The 20,548-nt window shown below is 40.4% G+C and overlaps 3 protein-coding genes across 3 annotated transcripts; 2 read left to right on the forward strand and 1 right to left on the reverse strand.

Annotated features, from left to right (window-relative positions):
• Positions 1–7,379: 7,379 nt before the first annotated feature.
• Positions 7,380–8,093, forward strand: cldn35 (claudin 35). The gene has a single exon (XM_030741358.1). It carries the CDS (start codon positions 7,380–7,382, stop codon positions 8,067–8,069), a length of 690 nt encoding a protein of 229 aa, XP_030597218.1. The 3' UTR covers positions 8,070–8,093.
• A 1,267-nt stretch (positions 8,094–9,360) lies between these two features.
• Positions 9,361–11,848, reverse strand: airim (AFG2 interacting ribosome maturation factor). Its single transcript, XM_030741455.1, has 4 exons — positions 11,407–11,848; positions 10,487–10,666; positions 10,283–10,401; positions 9,361–9,804 (listed from the first exon to the last, which is right to left on the reverse strand). The coding sequence occupies exons 1-4, from the start codon at positions 11,673–11,675 to the stop codon at positions 9,764–9,766; spliced, it is 609 nt and encodes a 202-aa protein (XP_030597315.1). The 5' UTR covers positions 11,676–11,848; the 3' UTR covers positions 9,361–9,763.
• Positions 11,849–11,933: 85 nt separating this feature from the next.
• Positions 11,934–17,482, forward strand: cdca8 (cell division cycle associated 8). The gene is made up of 11 exons (XM_030741504.1): positions 11,934–12,040; positions 12,322–12,419; positions 14,188–14,316; positions 14,605–14,645; positions 14,747–14,822; positions 14,918–14,985; positions 15,119–15,201; positions 15,298–15,393; positions 16,004–16,133; positions 16,407–16,493; positions 16,617–17,482. The coding sequence occupies exons 2-11, from the start codon at positions 12,329–12,331 to the stop codon at positions 16,650–16,652; spliced, it is 837 nt and encodes a 278-aa protein (XP_030597364.1). The 5' UTR covers positions 11,934–12,040; positions 12,322–12,328; the 3' UTR covers positions 16,653–17,482.
• Positions 17,483–20,548: the final 3,066 nt, after the last annotated feature.

A 20,548-nucleotide genomic window follows, 5' to 3' on the forward strand; every position in this document is an offset into this window, starting at 1 on the left:
GTGACCTGGGTGTCCATACCCATTGCTACTTTCCTCCCATCTTGGTGAAGAATACGCAAGTCTGTGTGCGTGCGTGCGCATCTCTGTATATACATTTACTGCTGTATGAGAGTGTTTGTGTGTATGTTTCATGGCAGGCCACTGAATTGTAAAGGGAAATCAAGGAGATAACTGCTGTAAATGCCTCAGATTTGTTGTTTTTTATATTCACACATACAGTACATATAAGCATATATTTACATCTATAGAGCAACTTTGAGACATATGATTTTAAACAGGCCTCATAGAGGTGCGCGTGGGTATTTGTAGCAGTCCTGGGTCACTTATTAATTGAAATGCTTTATTAGATTTTTGGATGGTTTTGTTAGCCTGCTGCTAGCACAAGCTGGATGGGGGATTTGCACCTTTTGGGAGACAGCTGCTTTCTTGTGCCTCTAAACATCGTTGAATCCCAGAGTTCATTTCCATTAGTAACTGAAGCAGGACTGATGTGTAGCAGTAGCAGCCGTGGTCTGGCCTGGGACTGGCTCAGCATGAGGACCGGTTAAAAAGTGGTTTAAAAGGCATTAAACACAGTATGTTATCAGTCTTGCTTTCTGTGTGAAAAGCGGGATCCAATCCTTTTTTTTTTTTTCTCGTTTGGACCTGATTTTTAAGAAGGGTTATGTTATGACACTGTTGGATGTTTTTAAATTTGAGTCTTCAAGGACCTGGAACCAACTTAATATTTTTTTTTTTTTTTTTTAAATTATAAATAAAAGGTCTCCTTTGCTAATGTTGGCCAATTCGTTGCACTGACCAGGGATGCTAAGCAGGAAACAGAGGGCACTGTCAATCTCTTACCTTTATGCATTTATACATACAAATCAACAAAGCAGATTTGTAAAAGTTTAATATAAGATGTTTTGTGGTTATCTTAAACTGTTTTAGACCTAGTAGTTTACTGTTGTTGTTCTCGTTGTTGTCACTGTTGTTACTATTGTGATCAAATTTTTTTTTAAAGGTTGGCAGCAAATCCAGTTATATAGCTACTAGTGTGATTTCAGGAATAGACTTCAGTTGTTGAGCTGCAGGTTAAGGGGTTGAGTTTTCAGGTTGGAAGTTTTAAATTTTTATTTTTTTTTTTTATTTTTATTTTTTTCCTTTTGTAGCAATCTGGTGAAAGGTGTTGTGCTCAGGATGGATGGATTCATGCCTCTTCTGCAGGTTCTGAAATGATGGTGGCCAACTTGAGTTGTTTTGTAGCAGTCAGACCGGTGAACCAGGTCTGCCGTGGTGTACATCACTCATTGGGAGTTTGGTTGGTTTTGATCCGATAGATGGAGACAATCAGGAATTGTTAGAAGTTGCATGTGATAGGCAATGAGTTGAATTTAAAGGTTTTTTAAAAAATTTTTACTCTGTGTGACTCAAATATACCCATCTTTAAACTCTCTACCAGTATTTGTTTCGTGCTTTTTATGCATTTTTAACACTGGATTAAATTGACAGTAAATCTAAGCATCGCCCTAAGACCTCCTCTAACATGGAAACTAATGGTGACAGACCGTCAGCTCCCCCTGATGATGCAGGACAGAAGTGTTTGGGGGGGAGATGTGCACGCCTCATTGAGGGGGACAGCTCAGAGAAAACCCTTTTGTAATAAACCACCCGTAAAGCAACAGGTTTACTATGAATGGGTTTGAGCTCCTTCTTGTTGTGGGCGTGGGCATCAAGTAATCCAGTAGAGGAGTGGGGACTGAAGAGAGGGGGAGTTGGGAGGGTGTTTTCCAGGCATTGCAATAAGTTTTAAAGGAAGCAGATTAGTTTTTGCAGTGTGCAGTTCTGTCAAGCAGACTGTTGGTTTTAAATATTCATTCGGCATCTTTGAGGAGAATGTTTAAATTACAATATTGGGTCATTAAAATCCAGTCAGATAAAGGCTCCCTCCCTGTTTATAACACGTTACAAAGCAATATTAACCCAAGTTTTCAAATGTGGTAAAACAAAGCTATAATTCTACTCATTGTGATTGTTGGTCTACTCTTGCTATTGTGTCTCTGTACTCTGTTTTTATTTTACTTTTTTTTTTTTTAATTTTTGGTAAAAAATTATTTGCTTGTATCAATCAGTGGGAATGTGCATTTGGTGGAGTAGTTACGTAGGCTTTTAGATTCTTTCTTTCGAGTAACAAATGTAGACTTTGCTCGCCTGCATGCCAGAGTATTGTCCTTTTAAAAAAACAAAAAAACCCCAAAAAAAACCAAAAACAAAAAAAGGAGGGGATTTTAAACAAAAAAAACCTTTTTGGAGTCATATTTATTATGAGAGAAAAAAAATATAAACTTCTTTTTTGGGGCGGGGTAAATGTTTATCAATTTAGTGGGACTGTTTTAGGCTAGCAATATTTGTCTGTCTCTATCTCTAAGATGTGTTTTAAAGATTCCTACACAAATGTCAGTAATTTGAGAGGTACAAGCTGTTTTTGGAGGTGAGGGCTTCTGCGCTTTGTGTCGGGTTCCAATTCAAACGAGGTACTTTCTTCAAACGTGGACCCGTTAAAGACCGAACCCCTTTCCTCTGGGCCGGGTTACTATAGAGAGCATCCATTTCTCCTCCCCCGCTCCTGGTTTGTACCTATTGCCGCACCCGTTGGTGGGCTCTCTCCTGTTTCTGTGGCAACTCTGCTGACCCTTCACAGATCTACTTCCTCTTTTGTGTAGAGGTCCCCAAGGCATTGACGGAGCAGGATTACCTCTTTTTAACCTTTTTAAAAAAAGATCCATAATTCTTTCTGTGCCCCAATGGAAAGAGCATGAATTATTTTTAAATTCCTCTCACTTTGATATATTATATCTTGACAGATTTGTAATTTGACATTGTGTATTATGTACTTTTTGTTTTCCTTTGTTTTTTCTTTTTTTTTCTCCTTAGGTTTGTTTATAGCTCTGCTGTTTTATTTTTCCTGCTACTGGTCTCTGAAACTGTGTGATTGTCTAATAGCAATAGAATCATAGAACTTGAACATTCCGATTCCCAGAATCGGAATGTTCAGATTCAGTGATTGAACGGGATATTTTAAGTTGTCCAGGGCAGGGCATATTCTGTCCCTGCCCTCAGAAGGCCATTTACTTGGTGTTATTGCTATTATGTAACATGTTAAAATGTATTTTTTTTTTTTTTGTTTTTTTGTTTTTTTGTTTTTTTTTTTTTTTTGTTTTTTTTTTTTTTTTCGCCTGCAGGGAATTCTTGTGTTAATGTGCAAAGTAATAAATGGGTATTTCATGCCTATAACATAACTGTGTGCGCTCATTGATATTTGGCTTGTAACACTAGTTAAAAGGTGAATTTATGCCCTCACTGGTACCTCTGGTGTCTGTACTTGACACCAAAGGCTCTATGCACACTCATTGTCACTAGATGGCATTCTTTACCAAAGTAAATTGGATTACAGGCTGACGGCAATGGGTAAAAAATTAATCATGTAAACAGTTCCTGTCTGTGGTTGCATTCTAAGAACAGCTGAAGGCTGTAACAGCAGTTATGTGCTGTCCTGTGTAGCTTACAGATTTGATAAGAATGTTTGCAGAGTACATTTTAATACACTTCAAGCTTCAGTAAAATTGAGTGAATATTGCAATAATTTTAGAATTCAGACTAGGTCTTATCTTAGATGTGACTCTTGATTTCTTTACAAAGTTAAAAAAAATTTGTAGGCCCAGCAAGACGGGCAGAGATCTGGTCGAGTGTGAAGAGTGACTTGAAATGCAAGCCAGCTGAATAGAGCCAAAGAAATGATTTAATGGAGTAAGTAATGGGCAAAATGAGAAAATATTTACAATCTGTGGAGTTCAAAATTGACTTAAATGAATCTAAAACCTTTAAAAATATTTAGTATGCCTACAGTAAATGATCAAGAATGTGATAAAGGAAAACTATTGTTATTGCGGTGTATGCATATATCAGCATGACCAGGATATTTTCTTTAATAGGGTTTTCATTGTTAGAGAAAAATATATACTGAAGGATATTTTAGATTCTTATAAAATAATTTATTGATAAGTGTACTTAAAAGATTTTGTTTTGTTTGTATAGTGAAAAACCGATCATTTCCTGTGGTTTAATCCTGTATAATATAAAGCAGGATATTTTCTGTAATTTAGGTAAATGGTGCATCTTTAAAAAAAAAAAAAAGAAAGTTAATATCGTTTAAATGGTTTAAACGATCCAAAAATGTAAACTTTCTTGTTTTGATAACTGTGTTTATAGCTCATGGATCATGAAATCCAATTTGAGAAAAATTGCTATTCATACCGTCAGTACTGTGTCTCGGTCTGATTCAACACGTGCAGCCACAATCATAGAGAAGACTGCTGACTTGACAGTTTTCCAGATGGCTATCATTGGTACTCTCTAATAAGAGGGTAAGCCACAGGTCACAATGAAAAGGGCGGCTATTCACAGTTCTGTATGGAAGTGCATAAATCAAGTTGGTGGGGTGGGCGGTGCACAAACAATAGGGATGACTGCAGCTTTGAGAGGACAGTCAGGAAGAGAGCTTCACAAGGAGTGGACTGAGCCTAATGTCAGTGCATCAAGAGCAGCCACGTGTAGATATCTTAATGAAAGGGGCCACAACTGTCAAACTACTGACCCAGAGATGAGCTCAGAAGTGTCTTGGGCTAAAGTGAAAAGAACTGGACTGTTCTGTGGTCTTAAAGCCCTCTTTTCTGATGAAAATAAGTTTTCACATTTCATTTGGAAATCAGGTCTGAGGGTCTGGAGGAAAAGTAGTGTTTTCTACTGTTTGTGATGCTTTGAGGCAGTGTGTCATCTGCTGGTGGTGGTGGTTGGTCCACTGTGTTTTAGCAAATCCAAAGTCAATGCAGTTATCAGAAGATTTTAAAGCACTCAATGTTTCCACCTGCGGACAGTCTTTCCAGCAGTACTTCTCACCTGCCCACAACATCGTCTACTTCCAAACTCAACAAATTATTACTGCCCTTGACTGGCCGGCCAGCTCGGCTGACCTGAACCCCATGCAGTCTGTGGGTTATTGTCAAGAGGAAGATGAGAAAAATACAGATGAGCTGAATCCTGCTATCAGTAACACCTTAGCAAGGCTTGAAGTATTTCACTTTACATGCAATGAATATAAAATGTATCAAAGTTTGCCTTATCGAAGTGAATTGTAAAAAAAAAATCAACTTGTCCATGATATTCAAAATTTTTGAGAGCATTAGTGTACACTGACAAAACAACAGTTACTGAGAAGGAACCGGCTCTGCTGAAAAAGCAGGTGAGACAAATTTAAGATCTAAAGTATTTGTCTTGCCATTGTGTATTTAAGCTTTAAGTTTAGTGTAATGTCACTGAATCCTTGTACTGGGAAAGTACACACACACACACTCTTACACCTGTCTATCTGTTCACTCTGACTAGCCACGAGTGGTATGTGTCACCTTCCTCTGCTCCCCTTTGTGTATCGTGTCCCCTCTGCCATTTCCTGTGTCCTGGCTGGTTGTCATGGCCACTGTTACCACGGCGAGCGGAGGCTAGAGAAGAAAGGAAACCTGAACCGAAGATCCTGATGCCCTGATATTTAATTCATCAGCACAACACCACACTGAAGCTGAATGCTAAGGGAACGAGGTTTTTTTCCTTGGGTGGAAAATATGTCGATATGAACACAAAGAGCTGCTGTCAGATCCTTCTGTTACCCCCACCTCCCAGCTGTTTATGTGCCATAAAATTAATAATTCACCTAATGTGAAGTTGGTATTTCAGCATGTTAATTTTTCAGTACTATTATCTGAAATGATCTGAAACAACATAAAACAGTTGAGCCGAAAATCCGCTTGTGATTGTATTGTGATCTTTTCATTTTTTTCAGCATTTTATCCACAGTCAATACAACTGCTTCTCCCTTTCACTGCAAACAAAAAGAGGCAAGTGCACGCAATTTATTTGTGTTATCTCCTTTAAAATTCAAACATTATGTGGTAATACAGGAGTGTGTAATCCCCATTGTAGAGCCCCCCCTCCCAGGTTGTCTTTGTGTTAGCTGATCCACCTACAGATGCCGCTCCATCCCGAGTTTGTCCATGCCTCTCTCCTTTTGTTGTCTCACCCCCTTTTGCCCTCTCCCTCCCACCCTTTCTTTCTGGTGTTCAGTGGTGCTTTCCACAGGTTGGAGAGTAGAGGGGATGAAGATAAGAGGGAGGGATCTGATGCTCCACTTACCCAGAAGTCTGACTTTGCAGATCTAATTTCTTATTTATACCCTCGCTGGAACTGGACTGACCCATTTGGGCTGCACCGCTACCAAAGGAAGCAGCTGGGGGGACGGTTAAGCCGTGTAGCAGCTGAAGTGGCCTCATCAAGGCTTGGACCCCAGCGCCATTTATTGTCAACAAAGAGACACTTCAGCTGGCAACAGCAGCAGTGTCTGAAGATAAATCCTGCAGGCTATTTTCTACTGGAAACCTGTGCTTTTAGAGTACAGCAATTACAAAAACCTGTCACATGTAAATCTGATGTGGATTTTTGATTCTTTGGGGGAAAAAAAGAGCCTTGAATACCCTCTTTGAGCAGATCGTGGTACATATTTTGTCCACTCCCTGGAAGCATCTCATAAGGAGTAAACACTGACTTGACGACCATAAGGTAAAAAGCTACACTGTTTTATTCTGTGAAATCGAGAATCACTATATTCAGCCTCCTGTGAAAGAATATACTCATAGCTGCATCAGTAGCCTTGGATCCAGGTATCAGGTTACATCAGTCTGGTTCATCTAGGTAAGGCTACACCAAAACCAAGACTGACACTGACACAAACAGCAGCTCAGCAGTCAGCCTCCTGGATTTGAACCTGAGTCAGAGGGAAAAGAACCACTTCCACAGAAAAGAAAAGAAAAATTCCTGGCAGAGATCCATCTCTTCCACAGGCCTCGCAGTGTAAAGCCCGATTGATCCCACATCCGCGGGCTGCCACAGGTGGCTGCACGGGTATTGGCTACTCAATAATGCATCGACTCAAACTTGAAAAGGAGGAGAAAGTGTGTGAGCCTCTGATCCCCTGAAAAGCTGGATTTCTGTTGAGCAAAAGCAAGCGATTATTTCTGGATAACGCTGCGCACTGACACACGTGGAAGTGGAAACTGTGAGCAGATGTTGAGAAGGAAAAGAAAAGAGAAGAACATGACTTTGACAAAGTGACATTAGGGTGAAGACCATAAGAAGCTTGGCCAAGCACAAGAGGAAAACTGAAGAATACCAAAAAGCCCCCACAGAATTGGAAAACTGAAAATAAGGAAAAGACAGTGAGATCTTGTGGAAGAAGCTAAACACAGAGAATCTTATAAACATCCAGAAGAAACTTCAAATCCAACTTTGTCATTATGGTGAACACTGGGATGCAGCTGATCAGCTTCACCTGTGCGGTGACTGGCTGGATTATGGCAATCGCTGTCACGGCTTTGCCTCAGTGGAAGGTCTCAGCCTTCATTGGTACCAACATCCTAACCTCAGAGATCAAGTGGGAAGGCATCTGGATGACCTGTATCTACCAGACCACGGGTCACATGCAGTGTAAGACTTACGACTCCATGCTGGCCTTGCCTCCTGACATCCAGGCAGCCCGTGCCCTTATGTGTCTGGCCATCTTCATGGGTTGGCTCTCCTGCACTGTGTCCTGCTGTGGCATGAAGTGCACCACTTGTGCTGGGGATGATCGCCAGGCCAAGGCGGGCATAGCGCTCTCAGGTGGAGTTCTCTTCATTCTGACAGGACTGTGCATATTAATTCCAGTTTCCTGGACTGCCAACACAGTCGTCCAGGATTTCTACAACCCCAACGTCCCTATGATGCACAAAAGAGAGCTGGGCCAGGCCATTTATCTGGGCTGGGCAGCTGCGGTTATTCTTATGATCAGCGGAAGTGTGTTGAGCAGCACCTGCTCGCTCATGGAGAGGAACGGCAAGTACCGCAGGGGCTACATAGGCCGGAGCTTTGCAAATTCACCCCCTACAGCAGCAGATCCCCCAAAGCCCATCACTTCTAATAATTTACCACTGAAGGAGTATGTGTAGGGAGGGAAGAGATGATGCTATTGCAAGTGGTACAACTTTGAAACTTTGGTTTTTGGTTTATGCATTTTAAACTATAAATTTAAATATATATTTATGAATATGTTAAACCAATATTTTGTATATCTCTTTGTCATGTTTGTCTTCAGTATGTTGAGATTTCTGATTCATAGCAGTTCCTGAAGAAAGCCGTTAGTCTTCACTTTACAAAACAGTGTGACTGAATGATGGCTTTTATGATGGCTTGTGTTTTGAACATTGCAGTGATTTCTTTGTCAGAAAAATTGTGAAATAAAACACATCTGGCAAAGCATGCTTAAACTACTTTGGAATAGTCTTTCCTCTTTGTATGTGCTGGATTTTAGTTCTGTTTTGGGTCACTTTGTCCACAGACAACAAACATTAGTAACATACATTTTTCTCCCAAATAACCATTCAAATATTAAAAAGTTTTTTTATGGGTAGTAACCTTTTGGTATGTGGTAATACTCCTCTTAATGTGCAGTATGATGCATGCAGCAAGTTACATTTCAGACTTGCACAAGGTCATTGGTGACCCATCTAGGATGAACATCTCCCCCTTTATTTGGAATTTTCACCTGCTTGGAAAATCAAACATCTGTTTATTATGTGGCTAAAATAAAACCCAAACCTCAAACTAGCATTGCATGGGTTACTAATTATGTTTTTGAAACCATTTTAATATAAGACTAAATTTGCAACAGAAATGTACATCAAAATACATCAGTTAGTTAATGCTCCAAATTATTAACAGCACAGTATGACATCACCTCATTCAGAGTTCGTGAGAAGCAGAGCACTGAAGCCTGAAACACATCCCTGTGAGTCTTGAATTGCGCTTCTGCATCGGGTTTTTGCAGGTTACTACACAGGGTTCAGAGGGGATTTCCGGTTATGTGCGTAGGCCCTGCAAAGACCCGATGCAAAAGAATAATTCAGGCCAAACTATTTCACCTTAAGTTGTTCATCTGTGCAGTCTCCTTATGTGTACTAGCTACACTAGGCCAAACCATTCATCACTGTATTTAAACTATAACTATGATTTGGGGATCTTCTGCTGGCTGCTTCTGAACTGTAGTATCAATAAGAGTCCAGACCTTAATGATGCAATTGCATATTTTGCAGTAAATATGTAGAAGGTATGAAAACAGCGTCAATATGTGCTGTAAATTCTTATAAGTACAAAAATACAACATTTAAACTCATCCAAACTGAATTAAAGACAATTCAATACTTTTTAACTGAACCTTTATTGGTAAATGTTTATTTCCAGGAACCAGGCCACTCTGGTTCCCCTTCAAACAGATCCAGGAGCAATTTAAGTCCATCCATCCATTTTTTTTAACTGCTCATCCTATCGTAGGGTTGCCAGTCCATCAGAGAGAGACAGGCAACTATTCACACCCTCACATCCACACAGTCCATTTGGATGCATTAATTATCATTACATACATGTTTTTGTACTATGGCAGGAAGCCAATGGAACCCTTGCAGGCACAGGAAGAACTCGCAAACTGACCACTGCACTACCACCATCATCATCGTCATCCAAGTAACATTCCTGCACATCAGTGTACAGTCGGTCAGTTGACTTTCAGTTTTTCTTCCGGATCTCCTTCTCATCGTCTTCAGAGAAATGCAGTTAGATTCATCATTAGGTGAACCCTTAACCATCATCACTGTGACTCAACAAAGAAGGACACTTTGCAAAGTGTATCTGAAAAAAAGACAGCAAGTTAATTAGTTTAATATAATATTATAATATTACAGTCACTTCTAGATTCATCAGAGCACTGGTTTCTGGCCTATCTGTACTGAATTATTAAAGCTGAAATGATATGAAATTATGTCAAATGGTTTGGCTACTAGAGATGAATTTTAAAAATGTTATGGATACTGGCCATGAAGGTAGGTCCCTTTGTGATAAATGAATAGTTGAAGACACACTGGATTGTAACAGGAAAAAGGCTCAGTTTAAAGTCATGACATAATGTTTTTGCTATAATCTGTGCCAAATCTTCACATGACATTAGATAGTTATAGCAAATAAAATCAATAATCTGTGAGTATGGCTTGTTGTGAATTGTAACGCATTTATAAACAGCTTCAGCTTGTTTTGATGTTGAGAGATCATTCAGCATTAATTACAGATTTGAGCTGAATGCCGTGACGTCGTTGTCTCCTACACATTTTACCTGTGATGTGGTCCTCTGCACTGGGAGACTCCAAAGATTTCCATCTTTGGGGAGCAGATTCCAGAAGAGAGAGGTCATCTGCTCTCAGTGTCTGAAACAGAGTCTTCCTCCTCAGGAATCTGAACACAACAGTTAAGGGGGAAAAAAGGACTGGAATATAACACAAACATAAACAGCCAGGCCTGAATAGGAAAAAAAGGATACTGTTGTCGATAGTGACGCTCAGCATCTTGAAGCCACTCGAGCATGTCAGCGACTGACGGAGTAGTGGGTGACCGCTCAGTTACTGTAAGCAGATCCATACTGTGCATGTTCTGCTCATACAGCTGAAGGACCGCAGCAACCTGGTTACTGATAGCATCTCTCACAGACTGCAGGGAAGACCTGAAAGAAGAGGAAAAAAGAGAAAAGAAGGTGAGATGAATAATTTCTCATCAAACTGTTGCAAAAAACTTGACATAGAGGACTTTTTTTTTTCTAGAGTGTGGGCCAGAAATTCAGTTTGATATTACTCACAAGTCTGCATAGTTACATATTTATATAAATGTATTCATTTATATAAAAAAGTGAATTAAAACTGGTAATTTGAGGTAGTTTGTGATATTACTTATTACTCTGACCTAAATTTACCGCTCCTGTATTGAAGTTTGTGTCCCAGTGGCAAGTGGGTCGCATATTGGCCGTAGCGCTTTCCATATGACTGGGTAGTATTAGCAATTTAAAACCAACAGCCTGTGGTGTTTATGTTTTTTGCTGCAAGCTGGCACTACACAAAGAAAACAACTGAAATTAATAAGGCTCTCCCATCATACATCTATTACTTAATGTTTTCGACAGATGAACAGGTGACACTATCCCACCTTGTCAAACCCCAGTGGTTACTAAAAAGACTGTAGATGCACTCCTGTCCCATCAAACTTGCATAGTTTGATGTGAATGCCAATAATGCAGGATCCTTTATCAAATATGAGGGGACCGCACGTTCTTGTAACTTAATAATCTACCACGATTAACACAGTCAAAAGCGTTCGATGCTTAAAGAAAACAAGAAAGAAAGAAAGCACATAAATATAGCTTTTCATTTTGAAAAGCCAGATGTGAGAACCACTGCAGTATTCACCCACATCTTCTCGTTAAGTTTTCCCAGCACTGTATCTGTTGCTTGTAAGAGCTTAAAGCGCAGCCTTTCCTCCAGGTCAGGAAAACTTCTGAGCGCTGTGTTGGAGATCTGCGCGTTGGACAGAGCTCTCGACTGCTCTGCCAAATTCCCGAGAGACACCATCAGGGGGCTGCACTCGTCTAAAACACTCTTCCATACTTTCTGGTTGCTTTCAAGAGTCGTGAAGCTTTTCCTCAGAGCCTGATGAAGCGTAGCTACCGCAAGCGTGCCCATTTCAAGTGTCGATTTTAGTGCCTAGCTCTCCCCAAAGGAAAAAAGGTTTGAAATACATGAAGTCAGTTTTCTCTGTTAATTTTTCTATAAAGACTGCTTTGTGGAAAAAAAAAATTGAATGATTCTCCCCATATCTACGGACCATCACATTTCTACCATGTTGTCCTGAACCATTTCCGTTTCCCTGATGTAAACACTGACGTTGGGCGCTGCGATAGGCTGAAAACAATTTTGTTGTGACGCAGAGCAATTGGGCGTCATATGTGGCTGAGCCGGTGTGTTGGCCCCTCCCCGCGCGAAGATTTGAAAACGGCTTTGTGAAGGAAGGAGGGCGAGTAGCGAGGAAGAAAAGACAGCATCGTTAGGTAACAATATATACCTTAAATAAAGTAATTATATTCATGCTAAGACAGTTATTTATAAGGATACAACAAATGTTGGTGTGTGTGTGACTGGAGTTGGCGGATCAGACAAGTTGTGTTACTCTGCTAATGCTACCCAGCTAATGTTAGCTAACAGTTAGCCTCATGTAGGCAGCGTTTTTAAATACTGACGCTAGTTTTGCTTTATTTTTTAATAACGCACGGTCATAATGTTAATATTCCATATTATCTATCCTGTGTAAATATACTTATTTTGCATTCAGTGTAGACATGGCTCCCAGGAAAAGGACCACCAAACAACGGAAAAATAACCCCAAGACGTCAAAACTGGAAGCTTTTTTGGATGATTTCGACAGCGAGGGTGATTATTATTATTTCTGTCAATGTGAATGCAGATTCACAGCTGTCACCCCAATTTTGATCAAAACCTGGTTATACTCTAAATAACTACAATAATCTTCACCTCACCTCTCACAAGCACAAACCTTTGATTCTATATCCCACAACATCCTCCTCGATAGACTATTTTCTATATTCGTCACCATACCCCCCTGACTGATTTTGCTTGTATCTCACAGGCTGCACTCATTTCATCCAGATAAAGTCAGATCTCACCCCTCCCCTTTCACCTCATTATTATTATTTTCGTCATCACTAAATATATTTTTATTGCAAATTCAACATTTACTTTCATTGCTTCGCTGATGACACCCAGCTCTACTTAGCCACCAAACTAAACTCCTACTGTACTAATTTCTAATCTTGTCCATCCTGGTCACTCCCAAACAAAAATCAGCTCTGTCATCTCACGCTTTGCCTCCTGTCTTTTTGCTAATGGCGGCATCGCCATACCATACATCAGAGGAGGTATCTACCATCTTGTAAACCTCCCCTTTTACTCTCCCTGCTATCCTTCTGTCACAAATCACTCCTGAGACTCGTCTTCACCCACTTCATCCTGCCGGTACACTCTACTTCACTTCTCTTGTGTGCTGTCCTTTGCTTTAAGTGTTAAACACGTTATATAAATAGGTTTGTCTAAATAAAAACATTTTTAGATAACTTTCTTACAAAGTCTGATAGCTGATATTTTGAAGAGTAAAAGACGAGATTTATATGAACAGACAGACAATGAAATATGCAAACAGACTTGTCAGTGCATTTTGGCTGACAAACTGCAGTGGCATTCTTGTTTCTGAAACTTAACTACTTACATTTACTTGTTACTTATTGTAAACATATGCCAGCTTTGATATCTGCAATAGGCGAAACTATCAGGCAGTATATTTGGATTATTATAATGGTAGCGCTGTACAACGGCTGCATGACCGCAGACACCTGTCTCTTGGATGGGTGTTGTGAAACGGCAATTTTCGTTGTATACTTGTGTACAATGACAATAAAGTTCAATCTAATCTAATCTTATAAATGTGCATGCATAATGACTTTAGGTGTACTTCACAGCTGTGAATTTGTCATAATTGGGTCAGTTTTTCTAACCTGATATAAATTATATCACTGCAGTATCAAAATCCCTTAACACTCAGTTGTGGTTCCTAGAGTTTCCAGTAGTACAATGGGAGACAGAGCCTACAGTTCTTAGGGTTCTTCTGGTGAACCAGCTCCCAGCTTGGATTTAGGGTAGAGACACCCTCTCTACCTTTAAGATTAGCCCTCAAACTTCAGGATAAGGTGACCCTAAACCATCCTTTACTCATGCTGCTATAGGTTTAGGCTGCTGGGGGACTTCCTATGATGCACTAAGTATTTCTTCTCTTCACCTGTCATTTTTCTCCCATTGAGTTTACATACCACAGATGTATGTCTTTTTGTCTTCTCTCTTCCACAGTTTTTTGTTTTTGGTCTCTCTCTGCTCCCACTTTTTTTTCTCGGTTTTCCCCTCATTCCCTCAATGAGTTGCGGTAGATGGCCGCCCCCTCCCTGAGCCAGTTCCTGTTAAGAGTTCTTCCTCCCCTCTGCCACCAAGTGCTTGCTCATAGGGGACGATCTGATCACTGGGGGCCCTCTCTCTAATATTGTACCTTAAATTAAAAAGCACATTGAGACAACTGTTTTTACGAATTGGTGCTGTATAAACTGAACTGAACTGAACACCTGTGTTTCTGCAGTGATGACCAGAGTTGAACAGCTGAAAGAGAAGCAAAACCAGCTGTTGAAAGATGTTGACAACAGCTACAACATGGCACTAATTAAGCTCCCCAAGGCTGTCAGGCAAATGTCTTGGTTGGAGCATTGCAGTAAGTCAACATAAACCCTCTCACATTAGTTTAATGACTAACAAATCCCACATCTATAAAGAAGTAATGCACTCGGGCCGGAGAGACTTCTACGGCATTCTGTGCTCATCTCAGAGAAGCTAACTGCACTTAAGTGCATTTAAGTCTTGAATGAATTTCACGACTCCTGATAGATAATATGTAGATCATTATTTTAAAAAAATGTTATCTGCGCTGCTGCTCTGTGTATAGTGTATATTGGTTTGGTTTTTAAATGTAATTAAAGAGCATTTACATCTCTCTCTACAGAGGCTGAGAAACCAAAGACACCAGAAGTGGACAATGCAAAGGTCAGCTGATTAGCTCTCTCAGATCACACTTTATTCACAAATTTCTGGCTTGTGCAGCGATGCTCTTTTCTGCATAAACATTCAGTCGTATTTGGATTTAGAGACAAGAGGAAGCTGCTATCGTTGAAAGTGTTGTGCCTGGGGATGATGCAGTTCTTCTGAAAACAGTTGAGAAAAGTAAGTTAAAACTAGTTTATATGTATCCCCTTAAAGCAGAAAACCCTTTCAGTGAAACATTATAGCGGATGCCATTTGTTTTGTCCAATCCACAGCGTCAAAAAAGAAGGGTGGAGTTAAATCCAGGTCTGAGAATGAAAACATCCCGAGCACAACAAGGAAGGTAATGGCTGATTTTCATTGAGTCATACATGAGAAACTAAATACGACTGTGGTCATGGGGGTGGATAGTTTCAGTGCCGTGTCCTCTGTTTGGCTCCTTTTTGTGGTGTTTTAAATGCTTGTTCGTGATTTAGGGGAGAGCTACAAGAAAGCCCCCGACTACATCAAAGAGAGCAAAGGCGCTGCCGGTCAGAAAGCAGAGCACCACCATCAGACGGTAAGCTTTTTCACTTTCTGTGTTTATTTTTGCCACTTTATCAAATTTAGTAGCCAAAAAAAGTGATGCTAACGCATTGCCTTTGTTTGGATTCAGATCGAGCAGGAACCCCCTGATTACTCCTGCCAGGAGCATACTGGATTCTTCTTTGATGGGGCCCACTCCTCTCATCACACCCCGCTTTGACTCAAGGTAAGCCTTAAAATGACACCATGTCGCTTTAAAGATGGCGTTACTGGCAGTGGCAAAGACTGTTCTATTAAGAAATTTAATTAATAAAAACTCATTCAGAAACAGTTTAAAAAAACATTCAAAATGGGCACAGGAGAGGAAATATCAAGGTTTACGATCTTCGTTGCTGAAATTTGTGCATAGAATAGAATGCCTTTATTGTCATTATACAGGATGTACAATGAGATTTGATAACACTGCGCACAGTGATCTATTCCTATAGAATATATATTCCTATAGAACAGGATGGTTGCTGAATGCAAATGTTATAGTTAAATGTGAATGTCTGTCTATGTAGACAGCAACAGATATGGGATCTGTAGACAGTGATTCTGTGCAAACATGGGCAAGCAGACAAATAAGTGCTCAAACTGCTGTATTAAAGCTCAGGCTTCTCTTTAAAGCAGCATCTCTGCTCTCATAGAGCTGCAGCAGGATCCAGTGTCTCTGAGTGTTATAAATTGTGTGGGCACTGGAGACTCGCTGTAATCCAGCAGCCTGTGCTATTTACTCTGCAATGTTGACATTCCCTACATGGAAGACTTCATATTACTCCCCCCCCCCCCCCCAGACTTCCCAAGACCCCTGCGGTGAGAGTTCCACGCCACAAAGAGAGGGTCTATAGCATTTCAGTCAACGGCTCTCCCATTGCAGCAGGAAATGAGGATATCATCATCAATGTTCCTGTTGGGAATGGAGAGGTGAGTACACGTTTAACTAGGCTCAGAGCTTTGGATCCTATTGATCAATAATTTGTTGAAGAAGGATTTTAACAAAGCAACAGAGGAGACCATATTTAAGAAATTTAGATGTGTCTATTCTCAGGAAGGTGACACAGGAAAAACTTTGTTATATATGTCGACCTCAGCATACTGATGCCTGCTCAGTTTAATTTGATGACTCCAGAGTTTTTGAGTTATTAAAACACAACACAACTCTGAATTAAACAACTGTCCTGTAACATCTTGATCCAGAGCATTCAGCTGCTGGCCAGTCAGATGGACTCAGTGGACCTTTCACTGCTGGATGAAACCGCCATCAGGAGCATTCGGCTTCTGCAGGTAAATTCACTTCTGCAGGGCATTTCTCACAGTTTCATCACTGTTTCGCTGCAGCTTTTAGTCACATTTTGATGTGAAATATTTGCTTTGACTCTCATTATTCCTTTTTACTCTTCCCAACAGAATCGCCTCACAACATTGTGTGGGACATCAGAGTGATCAAACGATCTGCTGCTGATTGTACTATACTTTTTTTTTTTCTTTTCTTCAGTGAAAGCTTCCATCCTTCCGCCGCAGCATGGCATGATGTTTCTTTTTTTTAATTTTTATTTTAAAAGAAAAACAAGTTATACTCGAACAAAAGAGAGAGTGTCAGGTTAGTACTGGACATTGTTTTCTCAAGATGTTCCACATTCCTTGGAATTCATTTAGTTAGTGAAAGCCATCACATGCATCAATGTGGGTATTGATCTGTTCATTTCACTTTAAGCACATACTCCTAATTTATCTTTTTACTTTTAAATTTAATTTCAGATAGTTTCTGCTGCTTTTTGTTGCAGGGGAATTTGGTCAGATTTTAGTGTTTCTCAGATATGACCTTCTCTTTATTCTTTGTTTTTTTTTTTTTAAGTACACTTCCCTCTGATATTATTTGTCTGGTTTGTCATTGTTGAACTGAACACACATTTCTATAAATCAGCTTGTAGTTACATGGTGAGTAAAAATACATAATTCATGTACATTGTGTACTGTCTTCATAACTGTGTGATGTGGTTATTTGGGAAATTTTGGGTTAATTGGGGATGTGTATTTTTAAAGACAGCAGATAACATGTTTTAATTTTACTTTAAATATGCTGTAGCGTAGTAGAGGTTATGGGATTTTTAAATTTTTTTTAAAAGTTGTATCTGTGCATAGTGACCAGTAGGTGGCAGCATTTCACCACTGAATTTTTATGTCGGGAGCCAGAGCTGCCTCTGCTTTTGTTTTATTGTTAAAGAAAAATTAGAAAAATCTGTATTTGATTAAACCGTTATAACTGCTTGTTATTTACTGGTGGCAAGATTTTTTTATATATGCTTGTTGATTTTTATTTTGTAATCCATAAAGTTATAGGAGACAAAGTAATCCATCTTGTATTAGATTACACAAACAAAGGCACAAATAAGGTATAAATATTTTTAAAAAATTATGTATATTTTAATATTAATGCCTTTGTTTTCCAGTTGGGACTCGGCAGTTTTGTTTTCAAAGCTCGCCACAACCTTTTCTCCGTAAGCTACCAGACTGCACTTTTTGCTTATGTAAGAAGTTCCTCTTGCCCTTTCACAACTTTGTTTACACAAAGGGATATTAGTGAGTCACATGATTGCTTTTGGCAGGAAGTGGCAGTCTGTCCTGCTTTTGGCAGAGGAGCCTGCACTCTGACCTTCAGGGAGATCATAATGCTGCCAATTAGAAGCCTGTTAAGCTTCGTTAGGCCTGATGAGCTCATTAGGGTTTCCACCTGGGATAGTGAACTGGGTCAGGCTGGGCCTCACCTTGGGCCCAGACAGGCAAACATGACTCTTTGCTGCTCATCGTGGATTCTCATGCATCATATGCTACCAAGCCACAGCATGGGAACCTTGTGCCCTCCAACTGAAATTGGGCTGGGTCCTTTCCATCTGTATCCATCTTATGTGCTTTATCATCTGCTGTCTCTCGCCATGCAAACTGTGTTGCAAAGGTAAAACCAAACTCTGCATCAGTGAAAACGACAGATGTTGTGGTCAACAGTGCGTGCAGTTCAGCTCCCTTGTTAGCAGCGGGCCGAGGCCTCGCGCACCTGCTCTATATATCATAGAATTTTCCTTGTTTTTCCTCTGAATGGACTGGATCCTTTTTTTATTCTCTAGGTGGGTAGAAAATTGCCATTTTGCATGGATGGCTTGGTTTTCAGTAAGCACGCAGGCAGTGGCGCAGTGACAGGTGCGGTATGGATGGGGCGGATTTTGAGGTCACAGAGCAACACTACTACATAAATCATCCACTGAAATGTTCAGGTTGAGAGATTGGAACATGAGATGGTGGGAGGGAGAGAAAGAGTGCATAGATGCTTCAACACAACAAGCAACTCTGTGTTAATGCTCAGTCTGGACTTTTGGATTCACCTGCCAGCAATCCAAAGAAAGGTACTTTAAAGCAAGCCTGTCATGCTTTTCCTTAGTTCCTGTCTGTTAAATATATATACTGCACCAATAGTGGACACATAATAGACATCGTGTTTCATATAAATGGGATGTCTTTCAGACAAAATCTAAGGCTGCTTTAGAAGCTTAGTTTCAGATGTCTGTATGTTAAAAACAGCAGATGAACAGTCTGCAGATGAACTCTTCCAATTAGAAGAAAGTTGGCTTTGTTGTTTCAGACAGTGGATAAACTGAACACCTGTGCCAAGGCCCAGATTATAAGGATAATTATGACCTGTGAATCATGTAGTGCTATTCTGCAGAGCCCATCCACTGAAAATATTGAGGTTGAAAGGTACAGATCTTAAAATTACTGTGTAATGCAAGGCCATTAACTGTATAAAAAAGATGGAGAAGCCTCTGGTTCTTAAAAGTGAAGCAAAAAAAAAAAAAAAAAAAAAGCGCCTTAAGCCTGCATTCTTTCCAGTGGCCAGCAGGGTGCGCCTCGCCTGGTTGCAAAGAGAAGTTTGGCTGTGTATAGGGAAAATGAGCACAAATCACTTGATTTATGACCCCAGTCAACTCATGGTTTTGTGGTGTCAGTTGTTAGTTAACAAAATGTGACCTCCACCTTCTATATTACATTATTTTAGGGTGAACTACCCTCTGACTAACATGCTGCATGAGCGTGGAGTTTCCTCTGTAACTAGCTAATGAACATTTAACACCTTTAGAGCCAGATAGATATCTTTCTATGGAGCTGGTGGAGACAGGACTGAAAAGGAAGTGACTATTGGCCTTACATTTGTTGTGTCTGTGCTGTAACGCTGTTTAAATTAGCCTGTTGTTTGCTAACAGGTTTGCTGTAGTTGCCACTGTCTTACAGCTTAACCCTAAACTGGTTTAATGTTGCATAGATATTTTTACCTGTCCCTTTGTCCTGGTGTTCCTCATAAAACCCCATCCCCCACCACCAATCCAGCATTCATACCCTAACCCCAGCCACCTAACTTCCCTTTTCCCTTTCCCATTTTGTATTCCCAAAATCCGTTATTAAAATGTGCCTGACACATGAACGTGGCATATTCCTCAACAAAGCTGTTTCCTCCCCAAACCGCTGCAGCCTTTGGTTAATTGAGCCCCCAGACCTGGGGAAACTGCCAAATTTCCCGCCAAGACGAATGAACCTGGCAGAAGCATGTTCTCCCAGCAAAATTAATTCTCTGGTGCGTCGAGACCTCCTGTAAATCCCATCCGTCAAGCGCTCCACTAATCGATTTATTCACATGCCCACACCTCCGTCTGCCACCGTCTTTCATACTGAGCCAGCCAGGGGTCGAGACTCATCTTTTGTTAAGTTGGTTTGTCAGCACAAACCAGAAAAAGTGCCACTGAATGCTTTGTTATGTCTGGTTCAGTGATGGAGAGTTACGAGGACACAAGCTGATGGTAAAGTGAAGTGGCAGACGGGAGGAAGAGGTAAATGGGACTTAACGGCCCCCACATGATGCATTCTGGGCATGCGTTCATCTGGTGGCCAGCAGGGTCCTGATGGCATTTTGATGGGCGGCCTCTCTGTCACCCAGGCACCCGCAACTATGGGCGGGGTGGAGAGGAACAACATCTGCTGCCAAAAAAAAAACTTACCGTGGAAAGAAAATAACAGGATACCCTGAGGAGAGGTGGGAAGTTAATGCTGTTTGCTGATTGCACAGAGACAAACTTTTGCTCGAGAAGCCTCTTGATGGCTTTGAAATTCAGATATTTATTTGCACTAAGTACAAAAACAAGACATATGCATTAAACCCATTCTGCCATTTAGAAATAGAAAACATTTTTACTTGTGTAGTTGTCAGGTGCATGCAAACGAGGCTGCAACTAAGCGAAACAAAAACATGAATGCAAATATGAGTGTAAGCTAAAGCACTGAAACAGTGAAGTGTA

Source organism: Archocentrus centrarchus, chromosome 11, assembly GCF_007364275.1.
Source record: "Archocentrus centrarchus isolate MPI-CPG fArcCen1 chromosome 11, fArcCen1, whole genome shotgun sequence".
Taxonomy (NCBI): domain Eukaryota; kingdom Metazoa; phylum Chordata; class Actinopteri; order Cichliformes; family Cichlidae; genus Archocentrus; species Archocentrus centrarchus.